At 39.2% G+C, this 21032-nt stretch overlaps 1 protein-coding gene, 1 long non-coding RNA gene and 1 pseudogene across 2 annotated transcripts; 2 read left to right on the top strand and 1 right to left on the bottom strand.

Moving 5' to 3' along the window:
- Positions 1–307: 307 nt before the first annotated feature.
- CCN6 (cellular communication network factor 6) lies at positions 308–10125 on the bottom strand. The gene is made up of 4 exons (XM_037520255.1): positions 9819–10125; positions 5333–5575; positions 1705–1898; positions 308–647 (listed from the first exon to the last, which is right to left on the bottom strand). Exons 1-4 carry the CDS (start codon positions 10117–10119, stop codon positions 366–368), a joined length of 1020 nt encoding a protein of 339 aa, XP_037376152.1. The 5' UTR covers positions 10120–10125; the 3' UTR covers positions 308–365.
- LOC119252795 (40S ribosomal protein S3a-like) lies at positions 3341–8300 on the top strand (annotated as a pseudogene).
- On the top strand, positions 10047–14772 carry LOC129146500 (uncharacterized). The gene is made up of 4 exons (XR_008553315.1): positions 10047–10070; positions 12050–12163; positions 12953–13054; positions 14558–14772. It is a non-coding gene; the product is annotated as an uncharacterized LOC129146500 (long non-coding RNA).
- The last annotated feature ends 6260 nt before the right edge of the window (positions 14773–21032 follow it).

The raw sequence follows: 21032 nt of genomic DNA, 5'->3' as shown, positions 1-21032 counted from the left end.
AATTTTAATGTGCTTTTAATACATTTTCAACAAGCTGTTCCAGATTATTTCATAGAATAAAATGTTTTCTCATAAATTTTGTAATTTTTCCATATTATAAGGAATGCATAGGTGGAATCAAGTATCTTTCAGAATTATAAGATATTTTTAAAGTAAGTTCAATTTTAAGGTTTTCAAATTTTTTGTATTTTAAACAGAACCTTTTTTTAAAGCTTCCAATGCCTTATATATAGTCATCTAAGAATAGCTAGACATTAATACTTTTTTTAAGCCAAAAAGGTAAATTTGCCATTACTTTATAACCATTCTAATTTTTAGATGTAATGACTTCATTGACTAATCTTAACTTTCCCCAGACACTTGGTTTATAGAATCTGGAGCTCAGAAAATAAATCTCCTGGATCTCTGCAGTTTCTCTGGCATACACAAGATGTAATCCACAGCATCTTCCATTTAAATGACCCTTCATTTGGGCAATCAAATTGAATGGTTATCATTCTAGACTTATTAGGAACACAACATCTGTTATCCAGACATATTCCACAAAAAGTAGGTTTGTAACTCTGAGTACTTGAACATCCAGAAAAGACAAATTTTTCAGCTTTGAAGAGTTGGAAAGTAGGTTGACATGTTTTTCCTTTGGGGATCTGAAAAGATATATAATATAAAAAAAGCCATTCTTTAAACTTGATTATAAGTCTTAAAAAAAAAAGCCATACTATGTAGACTATAACGCAAACACAGCTATTATTTCTAAAGCATTAATAGTTGCTACTTAGTGACTTCCAGGCACTCTGTTTTCTGCTTTTAAAAACCCATCTCACTAGAGGTGTGCCCACCCTATTCTTGCTCCAACATTTTAAAGGAACCATTCATCAATATTTTTGCTGTTTACCCTTTGCTCAGTTCCATAATCAAAATGTCTCTGCTTTTGTTTAATGTCAAGGGCCAGGTCTTACTAAATGTTTACCTAAGACTTAGCAAATTCCCTAACACGGCTCAGGTAGTTTTGAGTGGATGGATAAATAAAAAAAAAAATCTTAATCCCTTTAAAATTGTCAGCTTTCTAAAATGATCAGAAAATATCTTGGAGATGCAAAGGGTTTTGTAGCATTTCTGAAAATCACTCAAGACAGTTTTGTCTTGCCTAATTCTAGAAGCAGGAACAGCTCTATACCAAGCAATCAGAGTATTTTATCAGTCCTTTTGCAAGTATACTATATAAACACAGCATCTTGGAATTGGTGTAGTTCCCTGTCCAAGTTGATGCTGTATGTAAGATCAAAACTTCTCTGATATATGTTTTTTGTGACCATGACAACCAAAACCTTTTATCCATTGCTTTGATTCCACTACATAAATTATTTTTTTTAAAAAGTTAAAATCTGAGAAGAATCTACTTTTAAAAATAAATATACATGGGGGAAAAGCGGGGGGTGGGCAGTGGGTACTACAAGTCAGGCTAATCAAGACTCATGCTATTAAGAATATATAGAATCAACAGATTATCAGTACCTCTTTTGGTAAAAATTTCCCCATGAAATGCAGATAGATTAATACCTGTTTTCCTCTGAGATAGTTTAATAGTTATAATGAGGTGATTTTATAAGAACCAAACCTTCAAAATACATATACACATACACACACTCTTCAGAAGTCTCTTCATATTGAATTATAATGAAGTTAAATCTAATCAAACTTTACCTTTACTGTCTTTGATATATTACTGTCACAAGGTTGAATATAACACAGTCTTTTCTCTTTTCTCATTTTACAGTTGCTATTTTCATTGGTTACCCTATTAGATATTCCCATGCCACATGTTCTGGAGCAAGGAGTCCACTTTGTTGCTTGCACAAGACATTTTCTTTTCCAAACAAGTGGGAGATTCCTATAAGCTAAAATAAAGGAGGAAAGTACATATGTTTATATACTTACGTAGATAGGATTTTTAATCCTTTTAAGTTAATAGCTAATAGAGCTAAACCTTTATATTCTGTAACTCAGAAAAGCTTGTGGTCTAATTCATTCTCTTTTTCCTACTTGCCAAGTTATCTTTCAATCAAATGTTGAAGTACAATTTCGTATGAATCAAAATACTTTATCTTTGAAAAACTGTAGATGGAGTTGCCTTTTTTCTGCTTATACCAATATCTTAGTACTAAATTTAAACTTACGTTCTGATGGATATCTGCCTTTTCTCTCTTTCTTACCTCATGCTTATTATTTCCAAAAGACATTGAAGTGGACATTAGTAGGATTAGGGAATTCAAGATATTAATCAGAACAATGTGATCTAAGTGTAAAATTTCATAATATGTTAAATATATAAAATATGGAAGTTATATTTGAGAATTAGACTATCAATGAGACCAGGCATTCTTCCTAAACTTGCTTTAATCAAGTCATTTAAGAAATTCTCTATATTATACTGAACTAAACTAAACAATCATATACTATGCCATGACAAATGCGTAATTTATTTTATTCATTCAGTTTAATTGTTATAATTGCCTGTGGTATCAGACCTGTAGTATCCTCTTCTTTGGCTAGCTATTTCATATCACTCATACACATGACATGGATGGATGGATGAATCACTCTATGAATGGAAGGGTGAAGAGGGATAGATGGAGCCCCTCCAGTGCCTACTATTTAAAAGGAATAGGAGGGAAAGGGGATGGGTAATGCTACTATAAGGAGAACATAATCATCATCCCATAGCCTTGTAAAGCCATTGGGAGCTTTTAGTTCTGTTCAAGAATGAATCAGGCCCTGGTTCATTTTAAGCAAACTACCTATTGGTTTATTTTCTAAAGGCATTTCTTTAAAGTTAACCAGCATACCAAAATTAATGTTTGGGGAATTAGGTTGTGATTTGAACCCGCAGTTGAACATAACAAAATTCTGTCTACCTTACTTCAAAATACAACTTAAGGGCCTCCTGGTGGCGCAAGGGGTTAAGCACCACACTATGAAGCAATCCACAGCCTCTGCAACATGAGTTTGATCCCCGGTTGGCCAGGGAGCAACCCACATGGCGCAGCTGATCTCTATTGACTCACCCGCTGCTCCCCTCAGCAGTGTATTTCAGTCAATCTGCCTGTTCTGTTCCCCACTCTATCTCAGGTGAACCCTCTCACCCCACCACACTCAGACCTCTGGCCTGTACCCCAGCTCTTATAGGCACAAAAAAATAAATCTTAAAAAAAAACCATTTAAAACTAAAAGACCCCCCCCAAAAAAAAAGATCCTTCTTGGTAAGAAATATCAGTTATCTTGAACTATGTGCTATCTTTGGATAAAATACTTTGTTATGTCTTCACTTTTATCACAGGAGGATTTTGTAATTGCACATAGAACTGAGAAGAGGAAGCAGAAACATGAAGATACCTGGAAGGTAGACAACAGTTTAAAGACCTCAATGCAGGAAGCAGATTAAAAGCCTGGCTCGCATCTGCAATAAATAAAGGTAAGTTAGATTATTGCATTACAAATTACTTCACAAAGCCAAGAGCTGCAGTTCAGAAATTTGTTTAACATTCATTAAAAAGCAAGAAAACTAGAACAGCTTTTAAATAATGTAAAAATTTAGTGTTTGCTGAGCATTGAGAAAAGCATGGGCCATATGTCATTGCATGCTTCATACTGACAAAGCAAAAACTATTTTCCAACCACAGGTTTCTGGAGTTAACTAAGTTTATAAATTACTGTCATAAATATTAAGTATATGTTTGTCACTGTGCTTAATTTTGAAAGCCAAACTCATGTTTGGGCCCGTAGTATAGTTTCATAGTTAAGCAAAGAAGACACATTAGAGTGAACATAAACCTCCTCTGAAACCTATCTAGGCCTGTAACTCAAAGCACTTTGAGAGATTTTCTCATCTTTTGTAGCCAAGCACTAACCACTAAGAATGTTCATCTGACACCTCTTCCTACCAGGTTCCAAGTGAATCCACTAAAACTGCTCTAACTCCACTGATGAAACCAAACTGAACTTGATCCAAAGGCCTTTAATTGTTGAAAATTATTCATTTAAAATAATCTCTCACTAGAAGGTTCCTGCATGGGTCTAAGAGTCACTCAGGTCCAATGCAGAAAACCATCACTCGTAATGTCAAGCTTTTAGCTGAATAGCTATGTGTGATAAATGCCAACTGCTCCTGTATGTTTTGAAAAAATAACTATTGGGTATAATTTCAGAAGTTTTAGGACATTATTCAATTCACACTATTAGTTAAATAACTGTATGGTAAATGCAAATTATCTATAACCTATTACATTTTTTTCAAATTCACTAGCATAATTCAGAGTCCCTGAGGATATTTCTAACTCATAGTTAGTTTTTTAAATATCTAAAACTCATTTCTCTGATAAAACATACTTACATATGTGCTAAATACCCACATAATGTAAGTGAACTTATAATAGCATATATTAACATTCAATAATCTATGGCACCTTTTATTCACTAAACTCTAACTTTCAAGAAAAAGTCATTTTTGATTTCTGGATGAAAATGCAGAGAGCTTACTAAGAGCAATATTGCCCCCTTTGAGTCCTTTTTTCTATGCTTTATTTCCTGATGTCTTTGCAAGTCCTGTTTCTAAGCATTTAAAGAGTTGGAAACTCTTCAAATTAATGTCCCTAGCATTTAAACAAATTGCTAAATTTGAGCAGAGCAGAATAGGAGATGCATGAATAAATTGATGCTAATTATAGGTGGCCAGGTGCTCAAGATTAGTAGCAAAGAATTTCATTTCATATGTCTGACTACACCTGGCTAGCCTACTTAAAATGCCTGTGAGTATGTATTTGTGTTTATTTGGACAGAGCTTGGTGATTGTTAAGCTTCAAAGTGAATGAAAGGATTACTTTGGATGCATAGTTTTCTATTTTTGAATAATATTTGCAAATTCAAAACATGTCTTCACATATTTTTGATTAGTAAGAAATATTGCCTTTAGAGTTTTCAGAACAGGATGGTTCAGATTTCTTGCCCAAAATTGACATTACAGATAAAAGTCTTTCCAGGGAAATGTGAACAGTATATAATCAGTTTCCCTGAGAAGAGGTTCAGTGGGAGAAAGCAGGGGCAGTTAAAATTTTAAGGGTTTTCCTTTGCATAGCTTTCAAAAACTAGAATAATTTACCTGAATAGTCTAAAATTAATAAAGTTCCCTATTCAGATACTTAGAATAGGGCAAACTCCAACTACATTTCATATTGGCCACCAATCAGTAAGTACCTAGTGCCAATGTTGTATAAAGGAACATGAAAGAAAAACCATGAAAAATCATATATAAAAAATGGTTCTACTTAATGAGCACCTGGCCTTGTTTTGTAGCTTGTTGAGAGCTGCTGTTGTGATTTTCCCAGGCCACAGTTTGATTGATCAGATTTCTTTCCACCTTTGGCCCCAGAACAGTGACTGTCAGCAAGCTTTGGTAGGAACAGAGGAGTGCATCCAATGTCCCCACTCACACAGAGGCAACGGAACAGGGGATTGGGCTGAAATACTTCGCCATTATGATAATATACTTTGTTGAACTCACATCCCACAGCTACAAGATCTGAAGAGAGAAGAGCACAAAATTTCCAAAAAGTTATAATTAGAACAATCTAGACCAATGATAAGCCTTGGAGGAAATAGCTATCTTCTTTATGAAGTATAATTCTCAATTTCTTGACCCTATCCGGATCTCCTTTTAGAACTCTGTAAATAAGTGGAAATGAGACATTTGGGTTTATCAGACCTAAATGGTCTCTTCCAGAATTAAAACCAAGTAATTTTGTAGTAAAGGTAATAATCACCGTGAGGATATCAATGAGATCATGATTGTAAATCTAACGGATGGCTTGGTAAGACTGAGACAACAGTAGCCTAGGATATATTCTTAGAAAGTCAGGATACTTGAATGACTAAAGAAATCATTATTTGTTTAACTACAGTCCTGTTAGGTAACTGATTATTTGTTGTTGTTGTTAAGTGAATTGAGGAAACTTTCACTTCCTCTGAGGAGTTTTCTTGATCTTTGGATCAGCAGTTGTCAGCATATGGTCCATAGATACCTTGGCAGTAACTGAGGTCCTTTCAGAGAATCTTCAAGGTCAAAGCATTAGTGACTAAAATTGTTACTGGTCCCTTAGCATGAATCAGTTGTCTGGGTTAGTCATTATACATTTTTTAAAGCTAGCTTTTTTAAGAATGTCCTTCATGAAGCAGTAAAATTATTAGTTTTTATTAAATCTTAAAATCTTGCCCTTTGGGCTCTTTGAGCAGCACCATGATGGTCAGCAAAAGTAAGGCCCTCATGAAAACTGGCCAATAAAAAGCTAAGAAGGTAGATCCAACTTCTAAGATTGATATGATGTGAAAGCACCAGCACTGTTAAATATAATAAATATTGGGAAAATACTAGTCATGAGAACTCATGAAACCAAAATCACATCTGTGGCCCCAAGGGTCATATTTTTGAAGTGAGCCCTACTGATCTGCAGAAGAATGTACATGCATTTAGAAAATTCAAGCTAATTACTGAGGATGTTCAGGGTAAAAACTGCCCCACCAACTTTCATGGCATGGCTCTTACCCATGACAAAATGTGCCCATGGTCAAAAAATGGCAGGCTATGACTGAAATTCATGTGATGTCAAGACCACCAGTTAGTTGCTTCATCTATTCTACTTTGGCTTTACTAAAAAATGCAGCAATCAGACTTGGAAGACCTCTAATGCTCAGCACCAAAAGGCCTGCCAAATCCAGAAGATAATGGAAATCATGACCTGAGAGGAGCAGAAGAATGATTTGAGAGAGGTGGTCAATAAACGAATTTCAGACTGCTTTGGGAAATATGTAGAAAAGTCTTGCCAATCTGTTTATTTGCTCCATTACATCTTTCTTTGAAAAGAAAAATACTAAAGAAGTCCAAGTTGAAATTGGGAAAATGCATGGAGCGTCATGATGAAGGTGACAGTTCTGGAAAAGCTACTGGGAATGAGATATGTGTTAAAGTTGGACAAGCTGTTAGATATGAGTCAACAGTCCAAAAATCTGTTTAAAATTCAAATTTTTAATGGTGACAAATAAAAAGTCTTTATGATTTAAACAAATGAAATCATCAAATACATGTCTCTTTAATATTCTGTGTGACAAAATATGGAGGTATACAGAGAGCATTCCTCTACATATTGTACCAAAGTACAATAGTTCGCTGAAGGGAAGCACCTATGCTATTGTTACACTTGTCCCATCATACAAGGCACTTTTTTAGTGGAAATTTTACTTGAAGAAATGACTGACAAATAAACCATGGTTATTCAGATATGGGTATTTATCAGTCATTGTGTTACCAATCAACAAAGTGAGCCTGTCACTTCGAGGAAAACAACTGACAATATTTATTTCCCATGATAGAATTCAAGCTTTCAAGCAAACATCAGAATTTTGGAAAACTTCTGTCTGCCACTGAGATCTTTACAAAGATCCAGTACGCAGACTTTTCTTATGAGATTGGTATTCATGTAACTTTAAATTGTACAAATAAAAATCAACAATTGGAACATCTCTGTAACTCATTTTTCCAAACTGACATTTTCCAAAGAAGAAGATAGGAGAGTCTATTTATCTTTGGTGAAGTTAGACATTAGCTTAACAGAATGAAATAATAATTATACTCTTCTCACTAAATTTTTCTTTTTATGAAAATAAGGTATTTTCATAAAAAATATTGCTCCTTATTAATTGCAATGGGTTTCTTTAAAGAATTAGTAAATATTTTCAAATTTCTAATCTGGTAAATGCTAGTAGAGGTTACTCATGTAACTAAAGCTGTTTAGGTCCTCATTAATTTCTAAGGCTAAAGGGGTCTTCAGACCAAAGAGTTTAAGAACCTTTGTTTTAGATCATGGATCAATAAATTTTCAGTGAAAAGGTTAAATGGTGGCTGTCTTAACTTTTACAGACCATTTGGTCATTGTTGTAGCTACTGGACTCTGCTATTGTGCAGCAGCCACAGACTGTCTGGAACTAATGGGTGTGTCTGTTTTCCAGTAAAAGTGATTTAAAAAAACAGAGTATGAGCTGGATTGGATCCCTGGGACATAGTTTGTAACCCCTGTTATAGATCACACCCCCTCCATCCCTGCCTCCTCATAGCTGTGCTTTGTTAAAATACTTACTACATTGTATGTAAAATTGTAAAAGAGCTGCCTAGCATAATAAACTTTGACTCAGTAAGGGTGGGGACTATATCTTTATTCTCTGTTGTGTCCTCAGCTACTCACCATAGTACCTGGTTCGATAGTGGATGTTTGTTCACTCAGTGTTTTTTTTTTAGGTTAATGAAATAATTTCAGGAGTGGGGTATCCTGTACACAAGAGTCCAATAAGTTGTGTTTTCCCTGATGAATTTTTATAAATAATATCAAGAGTCTATCACATGTCATATGTCATATGAGGTGTTTTGAGTTTTGTGTCATGATTACACTTGATTTTCCTAACAACTTTTTAAGATAGGAAGTATATATGATGTAACTGAGCTCAGAAAGGTTAAACAACTTCATCAAAGCCATTCTTGATAGTGCTGACATGGAGTTCAGCCTATAAGACTTGAACAGCTTCTATTTCCATGCCCACAACCAAACATAATAGTTTACCTTCCCAGTAAGATTTTTTTTTTTTTTTTAAAGATTTACTTATTTGGGCCTCCCTGGTGGCGCAGTTGTTGAGCACTGGGTTGCGAAGCTGCCCCCAGCCTCTGCAGCACCAGTTCGATCCCTGGCTGCCGGCGAGGGTCCCACATGGCGCACAGACCTCTCCTGCCACCTGCTGCTCCCCTCAGCAGTGTACTTCGTCATTCTGCCTGTTCTGCTCCCCACTCTGGCTCTGGTGAGTTCTCTCACCCTTGCTTCTGACTGTATCCAGTGCTTGTATGGATAAATAAATAAATCTTTTATAAAAAAAGCTATTAAAAAAAGATTTACTTATTTATGCATACAAGAGCTGGCATACAGGCCAGAGATGTGAGGGGTGAGAGGATTCACCAGAGACAGAGTGGGGAACAGAACAGGCAGACTGAAATACACTGCTGAGGGGAGCAGCGGGTGAGTCGGGAGAGGTCTGCTGCTCCTTGGCCACCTGGGGATCGAACTCATGCTGCCAAGGCTGTGGATTGCTTCATAGTGTGGTGCTTAACCCCTTGCGCCACCAGGGAGGCCCCCCTGCCCCACCTAGAATTTTATGGAGAGTCCAAACTGTCCTGCTGATACAAGTATTTACCTTCCTTCAGAAATTTTATTTTATCCCAAATAACTTGGTCCCCAGAATTATCATCAGGATGTTATATGATCAGACTGAGACGAAAGCATTATACCTGAATACTACTTACATAGCCTTACATTTTAAGCAAGATTTTTTTTTTTTTTTTTTTAGTTACAGAGAGATCTGAATTCTGTGACTTTAGTTAGTATTAACAAAGTTGTCATTTCAAGGCATTTTAAGAAATCAGTACATTTATATAATTTCACCTATTTTTATCCTTAAAAGTAAATACCTGAAAAGAACTGATAGATTACTTCAATGCAATAAAAGTAACAGGTTTCTGAGTGTGTGTAAACATCTGCTAATTTCACATGATATCTAATATGATGGAGCCACTCCCACTGATGTGTGAAAACTAAATTCCCCTCATGTTTAGCCAAACTAGACTGATTATTCCAAATTAACAATTGGGGTGGGCAGGGGGTGGGGGGGAAGGAGGAGCAATCCCTGTCTAAACTCAGCCTTTTCCAGCAGATCCAGATGAAGACACTTACATGCACACACTCCTGTCTCGTACCGAGGCTGGTCTGCTGAGTAGTCACAATACAGCCCTTTGTGTGGATCGCAGAGGTCAGCTTCATTGCAGATATCCCCTGATTGCTTGGCACAGCTTTTGCAGCACCCACAGCCATCCCTCACCATGCTCACCCCAGGAGGGCAACTGGGCTTCCGACGAGGGCATTGACAGGGCCAGTGACAAAACTGTTTACGATGATGTACTTCTGACACTTCGAGCCTTCCTCCAGGTGCCGTGTCTAACAGCCCAGTGCCCTGTGCCCTGCAGCAGAACTTCATGTGATAATAAAGGTCATGTTAGAAATGGTTCCTCCAACATAAATTCAGGGTTTATATAGGTATAGAAGATCCCCACAAATTGAAAGAATATATTGTGGTGGTCATAGCAATAACAACAATGTCTGTCTACATTTGACATGATCAGTCTCCTTAAACTTTCCTTTGCTCAGTCTTCCAAGACATCCCTCCTTAGTCCTCCATTCTCACTGACTGTTCCTTCTCAGTTTCCTTGACTGGTTTCTTCTCAAGCTTTTTATCTCTGGAGTATCTCATATTTTCAGTATACCTCATATCTCCCACCCAAATCTCTCTTCTGAACCCAGACTCAAACTCCTATTTAACTGATCTCCACTTAGGTATTTCATAGCAACTGTAGTATGAACAAAAGCAAACTCCCAATTTTCCCCTCCACTCCTGCTCTTCTATGCGAGCAAATGCTGTTTTTATTTTTCCAAAATGCCTTAGGGGTCAGGTCATCATTGACTCTTCCCTCGCATTTTATAGCTAATCCTATCAGTAAGTTCTGTTGCTTATAGCTTTAAAATACACCTAGTCTGATAATGTCTTAATACCCCCACTGCTACCACAGTGATTTGAGCCATCATTTTTTACCTAGATGATTATAATAATATATTTGTTTCCCTTTGTCCTCTATATTCTCCATTCAGCACCCAGAGTGGACTTTAAAAAATAATAATAAAGCAAAAATAAGTGGAATTACATTAAGCTAAAAAGCTGCACATCGAAGGGAAAAAAGTGAAAAGTCAATATGGAATAGGAGAAAATATTTATAAGCCATGTATATACCAAGAGGTCAACTTCCAAACTAAACCAGGAATTTATACAACTGAATGACCAAAAATCAGGCCAAGAACTTGAATAAACATTTCTCCAGAGAAGACAGCCACGTGAAAAATGTGCTCAACACCACTAAGTATCAGGGAAATGCAAATCAAAACCATAGTGAGATAGCATCTCATACCTGTTAAAATGATTTAAGGAAAAAGCAAAGACAACAAGTGTTGGTAAAGGGAGAAAAGAGAACCCTGGTACACTCTGGATGGGAATGTAAATTGATCAGCCACTATGGAAAACAGTTGCTCAAAAAATTAAAAATAAAACTATCATATGATCCAGCAATTTCACTTCTGGTTATTTATCCAAAGGAATTGAAATCAGGATCCCAAAGAAAGACCTGCATTCCCATGTTCACTGCAGCATTATTAGCAATAGCCAAGATACTGAAATACCCTAAATACCTATCAATGGATAATTTTTTTAAATATGTCATGCATACGTGCCATATTTAATAAGGCAATATTATTCAGTCTTTCTAAAAGGAAATCCTGCCATTTGCAGCACAGAAAAATAAATTCTGTGTGATCTCACCTGTGGAATCACTAAAATAGTCAAACTCATAGAGGCAGAAAGAAGAATGGTGGTTGCTAGGGCCTGAGGAGGGTTACTAGGAGTGATGGGAAAGAGGAGATGATGATCAAAGGGTATTATACTGTGATAAGACATAATATTTTGGTCATTCAGTAATGGGCCACAATTTCCTGATTCATTCAGATGACCAAGATATATATTCATCATACATATTTGGTCTTCATTCACCGTTCCTGGCTCACAGCTCTCCTTGGAATGACCTAATTCCATCTTTCCCACCCATCCTTACACTGCAGATTCTCTAAAGTTTGGAATTAGGCAATTAAGAATCATCTAGGTAATCTTCCTGACCACCCATAACCTCTCAGTGACTAAACTTATTGTTCTCATATCCATAGAACTAGTCACTTTCCCATTTGCACTGCTGCTAAGTACTGATCTTCCTCAAGAATGGCTTTTGAACAAATGCACCGTATCACCACAGGAGGGATCTCCTGAAAAGACAAGTCTGATTTACTGCTCCTCTCTTTACTGTCTACAGTATACAGTCAAACTTCTGAGTGTGATATCTCAAGCTCTCTCTGCTGGTTATGCTGCCTGTCCAGGCTTACCTTTGGAACACTCGCCTATACTTGCAGCTTATCAGACTCACCATGTAAGTTTTCTTCCTTCATAATTTTCCTCATGAAAGTCCTAGTCCCCATAATTTTCCTCATGAAAGTCCTAGTCCTAGTCCTAGTCAGGGACACCTGTTTACCTTTCTTCTCTTGAAGTATTTCTATATAATTTCTGAGGTCAAAAGTCAACACTGTTAAAAACCAAGGATAAAGAGAAAATCTTGAAAGCAGGCTGAGAAAGGGAAGCATTGCATCCACAAGAGTACCAATAAGAATGAAACCTGACTTCTCCTCAGAAGGGGACCAAGATGTCCTTCAGAAGGGAAATGGATAAACAGTGGTAATCCAGACAATGGAATATCAATCAGCACTAAAAAGAAACGAACTATCAACCATGAAAAGGCAGGAAGGAAACTTAAATGCATATTAGTAAGTGAAAGAAGACAATCTGAAAAGTGTGCATCCAACTATATGATATTGTGGCAAGGGCAAAACTATGGAGACAGTGAGAAGATCAGTGATTCCCAGGGCTTGGGGAAAAGGTGAAATAGAGGAATTAGGAATAGGTGAAATAAAGGAATTTTAGGACAGTGAATATATTTTGTATGATACCATTATGGCGGATGCTTGTCATTATACATTTGTCCAAATCCATAGAATGTGTAACACCAGGAATGAACCCTCAAGTCAACTATAGACTTCAGGTGATTGTGATGTCAGTGTAGGTTCACTAGTTGTAACTGATGTACCACTTTGGTGGAGAATACTGATAATGGGGAGGGAGATGCATGTGTGGGAAATCTCTGTATCTTTCTCTCAATTTTTAGACCCTAAAATTCCTCTGAAAGAATTAAACTTAAAAGAAGAAGAAGAAGAAGAAGAGGGGGAATTGGAAAAAGAGAATGAGAGAAATTACTTCTACCAAAAGGGTAAATAGGTGAAATAGAGAAATTTTAATACACAGGAAGTAATAAAGGAAAATCTTAATTCTGAAAGGAAAATTACCAAGAAATGAAGAGTCCTAGAAATGGCAAATATATGGGAAAATATAAAGAATTATATGTATTTTTCTCTTTTCACACATATTTTGATTGTTTTCAAAATAAGTATTATCAGAACAGCACATAGAAAGAATAGGGTTTAGACAAATAGAGCTGAGCATAAGGATAGCTCTGTGAGGATGAATAACTTTCTGACATTCATTTGACCTTTGGACCTCAGTCCTCTCCTGTAAAATGGGATTACTAATATTTACCTTGAAAGATTATTTTGAGAATTAAAGTAATGACTCTAGTGCCTGCCACAGTATGAGGCACATAGCAGATGTTTAAAAAAAATGGCAAATATTATTAGACCTTTTAGAAATTCATAATGTTAAAGTTTAAAAAATATATTGTTGCTCTATGTGTCACACCTTTTTGTGTTTGTTTTGTTTTTCATTTTGGACTCCTCTCTATGTTGGTCTCGTTCTGTTTAGGAACATGGAATAGCTCTCCATCCATAGTAACGACAGGCCTTTTCTCAAGTTTGGTGGAATAGGAGACAAATAGCCCCTTCTCACTTCCCCTGCCCCATCACATATTGGTGGAAATGAACCTTACTACTGACATTTTGTTATGATCCTTTTAAAATCCAAAATTGCTCCCTTTATAATATAGGAAATTTCAATCCTTTTTCTACTAAACATTTATTTTCCACTGCCCCCAACAACTGTTAACTCACAAATATACCCATGTTTTCTAAATCACCAGAAGTTTTCAGAAACTCCACCATCTGTGCAAGCAATAACCTCTACCATACATATAAGTCCATAAATAAGTCATCCTGTTTTAATCTCCTTATTAAAAAATGAAGTGACAATAAAGTGCTCATATTAACTTAAACTTCCCTTTGGTTTGTTGCTTGAAATATTTCAAACTGTTCATGGACTGATGCCCTTTCATGAAAAGAAAAAAATATGGGTTGAGAAAAGACAAAGTAATATGTTTGTAAAAAGTAAATGCTTATTCCAAAATGCTCCTTTCCAAGAAAGACAAGCTTTAGCTGAAGGAAGTTGTCAAAATCATTTTTTCCATTGACCCTTTGCACATTTTGCCCAGGACTACGAAAAGCTGAGCCCCAGTCTGCAGCCCACACGCAGAGTCACTGTTTGCTCTAGCATCCCAGGCAGAGCTGCCACTTCCCAAATACATATATTATATTCCAATTAAAAAAAATATATATATATAGAAGTAATGTTTGGGGTTTGTTCAAACATATCAAAGGTAGTATTAAAAGTCATTACCTGAAAGGGAGAAATGTTTCTACACTTCTTTCATTATGCTAATAAACTAAAATAGAGCTTTACTTGGAAAAGAAAATGGCTCCCTATTGCTCATGAAGTATTTCCACAAGGAATTTATCCCTCTTCATCCCCCATCTTCCTTTTTTAGCTTCAGCCTGAAGAAATCAGAACTGCTAAAGACTCCTGAAGAGAAAGGTAGCGATTGAGACCTTACCTGTGACAGAGCAGAACAGAGGAGAGTTCCAAGGAGAAGCCCCTGCATGTTCCCGGCACTGGCGCGCAGCACACCCGAGAGATAGGAAGCCAGTGCTTAGGGCCGGCCACACAAAGCTCTCCTCTGTCTCCTCAGTAGAAGAACACACACACCACCACACACACACACACACACACACACATACCCCTCTACCTCCCAAGCTACTGACTTTGTGTGCATACATTCAGACTCTGCTTTCGCTTTCCCAGATCCGTTTTAAAACCCTGTTTACTTTCATGCAACTCTCCTCATATTTACCTTCCAGTGTCGTGAGGATGTGAGCACTTTCTTCCAGGACTGAGAAGGGCAGACCAAGTGGAGACTTTTCTGGGAGTAACTGCTCTACCTGTTCCTAGGCCCTCTTTGGACTGCTATCTGATTTTTCCTCAGTCCTCAAGCACAGAAGACTGGCCTGGTCTCTCCCCACAGCACCCCAAAGCCACCTGCTCTGGGTCCTGCCTTCACATTGTTAACAGGCAAAAAGGCCGTCCTTGACTCCCCCAACTTCTGATTTCCTCTCTCTACTGTCCCCATGGTGTCCTGTACTTGCCTATATTCCATTTCGCACCACCAGTCAATTATCATTCAAAAAAATGTAGGTAATACCCAGGCTGAGAGAAGCCCCTTTCTGTGGTCACGATCCCAAAACAGATGAGAGGAAAGTTAACCCCAATCTTTTTGCTGTACCAGTCATCTCTTTAACAAACTAAGATTTAAAAAAATCTACAGACTCGTACCACTTCTTCTAATCTTCACCTCCCTGGTTTATATGATCCTCTTATCATGGGTGAGCATTGCTTATCCCACTTTCTCACCCTTGGCCTTGGCTCATATCTGTGATGGGGCTTTGTCTTCTTGTGGATCAAGGTCTGGCCCACCTTTTTTTTTTATTTTAAAAGATTTATTTATTTATGCATGCAAGAACTGGGGTACAGGCCAGAGGTGCGGGGGGTGAGAGGATTCACCAGAGACAGAGTGGGGAACAGAGCAGGCAGACTGACGAAATACACTGCTGAGGGGAGCAGCGGGTGAGACAGGAGAGGTCTGCTGTGCTGGGGATTGAACTCGTGCTGCAGAGGCCACGGACAGCTTCATAGGCTGTGTCTTAACCCCTTGTGCCACCAGGGAGGCCCTGGCCCTCCCTCTTGCCCCATCCCTGTACCTGCATTCTCTATTCCCTTTGGCTAGTTACCTGTCCTACCTCTTCTGCCATCTTACCTCTCCCCTCACTGCTTTGTTTGTGTTCAAGGCAGTCACCACTGTACAAAAACATGGCTAAAGGGTAAGGGGAAAACTGGGTGTTCCACCAAGAGAGAATCTGGGATCCTGGGAGAATAGCGATTCCATAAAACATGCAGACAGACTCTACACAGTTACTAAGCAGTCAAGTAAACCATAATTGTATTTTCAACAAACAAGGAAACCCAGTGTAGTTATGGTGTCAACTCCTTCTCCTTCCTCCCTAAGAAATAGGACAAAACACACCAAACACCAAGGGAAGGAAAATGTGATTTGATCCAATCTAGTCATTTCTTTTTACCTTGCTGGTTTGGCAACATTTGACCTTTGGGTCCTAATCTCAGGGATTCATGTCCCATCGCAGTCATCAGAATGCATAATTTCTCCTTTCATCATTGGTCTATCAAAAGCAGACATTGGTCTATCTATCTCAGCCTGAGACTAGTGTATTTGTCAACCACATCATCCTGCTCCAACACTCCCTTTTTCACATGATGCCACACGCATTGTCCAGTGTTTTAACTTGAGACTTCTCCCATTTGCTCTCTGAAATGCTGGCAACAGCAGCCTTGTTTCTGGAAATGTCTTCCTTCCCTCTGTAATCTCTCTGCCAGGGAAATGTCTTTCTCAGCAATCCTTGCCTTGTGTTAGGAAAGGAAGATGGTAGCTGAGAAGCACCTTGGAAAACCTCCCCCAGTGGCCAAAATGATCTGCTCTGCCTGACAGCATCCAGTCTGCTGTGGGTGGGCCCAGAGTGCTGTCTTTAAAGCTTGGGGCTGCCCTCCCTGACTTGACACAATGCAGTGATCCCAGTGTGCATCCAGTTCTAAGTACTTTCCTCTATTATCTCATTTAACAAAAATGCTAATCTGCTCAGAGGCTCATTTCATAAGTGTTCAGCTTGTGCTGTACATTCAGACAGACAGGCTGTGAGCATAACTGATACTGGCATCATGTTTGATGATTTACAAGCGAGTTCCACATGTATTATCTTTTTTAATTTCACAGCTCAGTGAGGTAGGCAAAAGCAGTATTACCATTCTCATTTAACAGATTAAAAAGTTGAAGTTAAGTGATTGTACTTGGTCAATAAAACACACTTAATCCCTGGCCTCTAGAGTGACATTATCTACTGGGAGAGAAGGCAAATAAGCGCACAAGGCACCTGTAATTAAAAATTAAATGAAGGCTAATAATAAAGAACAAGAAACGCTAAAGATAGAATGACAGGTAGGAGCCAAAATTTAGAATTCAGGACGGAGAGGACTCACTGAGGAGGTGTCCCCTGAGTGAGCTGAGAAATGAAGCCACTAAATGTCAGGTGGACTCCTGGTACAGTGCTCCGTCCCCTGACAGACGGCACATCTCTAATGCTGACAAACTCCGTCTGCAAAGAGCACAATCACTGCCCTTCCTGTAAGATTCCTGAAGCCATTCTGGCAGGGACATGATCACAGCTAGATACCAGTATTCGTTCCCTTTCGGGGAGGACCGGCCATCTGGGCAGGCCTAGGTCAGAACCCCTACCTTCTGTCAGCTAGCTCAGCTCAGGTGGAGTTTTCCTCCCCTCATGCCCTCTTGCTTTTTTTCCTCTCTTACTGGTTGTGGAAAGCTTAGAATAAATTTATGTCCAGATGGTAATGGGGAACAAGGGTTCAGAGTCAGGTTTAATTTTAATTCAATTTGAAGAATTGGATATCTCCTAAGTTCCTGAATTTGTGAAGTCATCTTCAGACTTGCTACAAATACTGCAAGTCCCACAAAATCACCATTCTACATGAGTGTGTTCTCACCCCTGAAAATTCACAGGCCTCAGAACCAAAACTGGTATGTGGGGCCTCCGCACCATCTCATCTGTCTCTGTCCATCCCGGAAGGGCCTGTGTTAGCTATCTGGTAATTCGGCCGTTCTTCAGCCTGCAGTTGTCAGTCCCCGGTGAACAGTGCTGAGGAGTGTCACGTGGCAACTGCTCAGTAAAAACTCACAGGTTATTCAAAAGGACTTCTTCAAAAATTACCTTTTAACTACTGAAACCGAGCATGAATATCGTTTTGCATGTTTATCCCCTTATATCCTTTTATGCCTATTGTCTAGTGCTAATTATTGTGCTTCTTACCTTTTCCCTATATGTCCTGCTGTTAAGTGCACCCCAGTGTTTGTTTTGTTTTCCTTACAAAGCTCTAATCCCAGGCTCCTAGCGGAGTTCATGACACATGCATGAAAACACATGTATTGTCTCTTCTTTGCTAATCTACATAAAGCCTCGTTAACCCACGCCTGTACGTTCTCTAAGCGGTTGCCCTGTGGGTGCTGAGCTTCTAACAGTGCCCCCACCTTGGAGGTAGTGGAGGCCCAGGAGAGTTTCCAGGGTCTCCTTGACCACCCTCCAGTTTTTAGTGAACCAGCTCCAAGAACGAGCAGCCCCTGACCATGACAAAATGCCCTGCCTGCCATCTGTGTGGGCCTTGTCGCAGAGTGTCCTTGAAAAGCAGGTGCCCTGATTCCCAGGGCATCAGAAAGTCAGGCCGCAGCCAAGGAATAAAGACCAAATACCTCAAAGGCATGTAATTCACTTTGTCTCTTGGCCACGTTCATGTAATTTGCAGGGCGAGCCCGGCCGGAAAAGAGGGTTACGTTAACTGGTTGCAGGCACAGAGGCCACGTGAGAAGCGGAGGGATAGGGGTACAAGAGATCTTCCCTATTTCCAAATGTAGGTGGAGCTCACCATTCAGGGAAGGAAAAGCGAGCATAACGTGTTGTGCATTCCTGAGCTGTAAAATGCTTGCACGTGTGAATTAGAGTCCAATTAGGCAGACAGGCCCCAGGCAGAGGGCCAGGCATGCTGAATTTGATCCAGGAAACCCCAGTTCACATCCAAATTCTGCTACTTTTGAACTCACTAAACTTGGACAATCTCTTTAAAGTCTCCCCACCTCTGGGCTTCGCAGTCCTCCAATCCGTCCTCGCCACTGCTGTCTGATGTACGGTCACGTGTCCCTTAATGATGGGAACATGTTCTGAGAAATGTGTTGTTGGACAATCTGGTTATGTGAATGTCAGTGTAAATAGACCAACTCAGCTGCTACAACTTACTACACACCTAGGCCATTGGGACCAGGGCCATTGGACGGAACCACTGTTCAGCTGATGCATGACTGTAACTTTCATAAACACAGATTTGACCTCGTCACTCCCCCTGGCTACTCTTTTACTCCCTGTGTGTATGGGATAAAAGCAGCTCCAGGGTAGCACTCTACAGGTCCTCTGTGATGCAGTAACACCCCTCCCTCACCTCAGTTCTACCAGGAGAACCTGCCCACCATTTACTGGTCTAGAGAACCATTTGCAGGAGAGATTTTCCCCTGCGAAGTCTTCCTAACCATCATGCAGAGCAAGTTCCCAATCCCTTTGTGCACCCCCACCAGGTCTGGTAAAACCTGTAGCGACCCATCTGTTTCAATGAAAGATGTCCAGACCACACTGTTAAAAATAAAGATAGTAAAGCTGATAAGATGACCAATTAAATTTTCAGCACGTATGGGGCATACCTATACTAAAAAGTCACTCATGGTTAACCTGAAACTCCAATTTAATTGGGCATGCGTTTATGTAGGTTTTCCTTACCGAACTGAGTTATGTGTATGTGGAGGCAGATACAAGTGGAGGCAGATGAGACATCCGTAGATGTCTCACAAACGGATGACTTTTATTTACTTTGCATGATCGGTGCAAATCGGAATTTCTAACCTTGAAGTTAATTGTCTTATAGGCAAATGAATAAGCGCTACTCATTTTTTCTTTGCCTTCTAACGCTGGCTCTGCTTTTGAAACCTCTGCAGTGCGGGTTCGATCCCAGCCAGCCAGGGAGAATCCCACATGGCGCAGCAGACCTCTCCTGTCTCGCCCGCTGCTCCCCTCAGCAGTGTGCCTGTTCTGCTCCGGGCTCTGTCTCTGGTGAGTCCTCTCACCCTCCCGCACATCTGGCCTGTACCCCGGTTCTTGTATGCTTTTTTTTTTTAATTTTAATTTTATTTTTATATTCCCCATACAATTACAACCCCCTTATTTTTACCCCAATCTCTCCTTTCCCCACCCCCCACCCCCATAGAGTGTCTCTTGTTCATAGTTGTTTGTTGATTTTGGTATTTTCTTTCATATAGTTATTCTTTTTTCCTGGTCCCTTATTTAAGTTTTCTAAATTCCTGCTCTGAGTGAAACCATCCGGTATTTTTCTTTTTCTTTCTGGCTTATTTTGCTGAGCATGATCCCTTCCAGCTCCATCCATGTTGCTGCAAATTGCATGTGTTTATCTTTTTTGAATGCTGAGTAATATTCCATGGTGTATATGTACCACATCTTCTTGATCCAGTCATCTATTTTTGGGCATTTGGGTTGTTTCCAAAGCTTAGCTATTGTAAACAGTGCTGCTATAAACATAGGGGTGCAGGTGTTCTTTGGAATTGATGTTTCTGTGTCCTTTGGGTAAATACCTAGGAGTGGAATTGCTGGATCATATGGAAGCTCTGAAGTCAAACTATCACTATTTGCAGATGATATGATAATATACACAGAGAACCCCAAAAACTCCACAGAAAAACTAATTCAACTAATCAATCAGTTCAGTAAAGTGGCAGGATAGAAAATCAACACGCAAAAATCAGTAGTCTTCCTATACACCAACAATAAACCTGAAGAAAAAGAAATTTAAAAAAGCATCCCTTTTACTACCGAAACAAAAAAAATCAAATACTTGGGAATAAATCTAACAAAAGAGGTAAAGGACCTATACAAAGAAATCTTGTATGCTTTTGAAGACTAATGTGAAATCTAGGGGGCAGCTTGGGCCTTTCCAATTTCATCCTGCAATGAACACCAATGGCCTCTAGGTGGCGCAAGGAGCTAACGTACCAGCCCTGCGCCCCGCTGCGCGCGCCGGGTGTAGACAGGCGAGCTCTGCCGCAGCGCCCGGCGTTATTGATTGTGACGCTGCCGCAGTGGGAGGAGCCCGCCGCCATCTCGCCGAGGCTGCACCGGGACGGCCCTTCCAGCAGCTTTTCCTGCAAAACGTCCCTTTATGTGTGTGAAGAGAAGGCTGTTACAGACGTGATTTTTTTTTTCTTCATTCATAGG

The sequence above is a fragment of the Talpa occidentalis genome, unplaced genomic scaffold, assembly GCF_014898055.3.
Source record: "Talpa occidentalis isolate TD23 unplaced genomic scaffold, MPIMG_talOcc4v2.1 talOcc4.2, whole genome shotgun sequence".
NCBI classification, from domain to species: domain Eukaryota; kingdom Metazoa; phylum Chordata; class Mammalia; order Eulipotyphla; family Talpidae; genus Talpa; species Talpa occidentalis.
The sequence above is the reverse complement of the archived record's forward strand: the minus strand, read 5'-3'. Positions and strand labels throughout refer to the sequence as shown.

What these genes read in the sequence shown, in the direction of transcription:
- CCN6 (XM_037520255.1), bottom strand. Translation starts at nt 10,119, where the DNA reads ATGAAGTTCTGCTGCAGGGCACAGGGCACTGGGCTGTTAGACACGGCA. An exon ending in AAGCTACAAAACAAGGCCAG is followed by an intron (nt 1,899 to 5,332) that starts GTGCTCATTAAG and finishes CCTTTATTTTAG; the next exon opens with CTTATAGGAATCTCCCACTT. An exon ending in ATATATCAAAGACAGTAAAG is followed by an intron (nt 648 to 1,704) that starts GTAAAGTTTGAT and finishes ATATCTTTTCAG; the next exon opens with ATCCCCAAAGGAAAAACATG.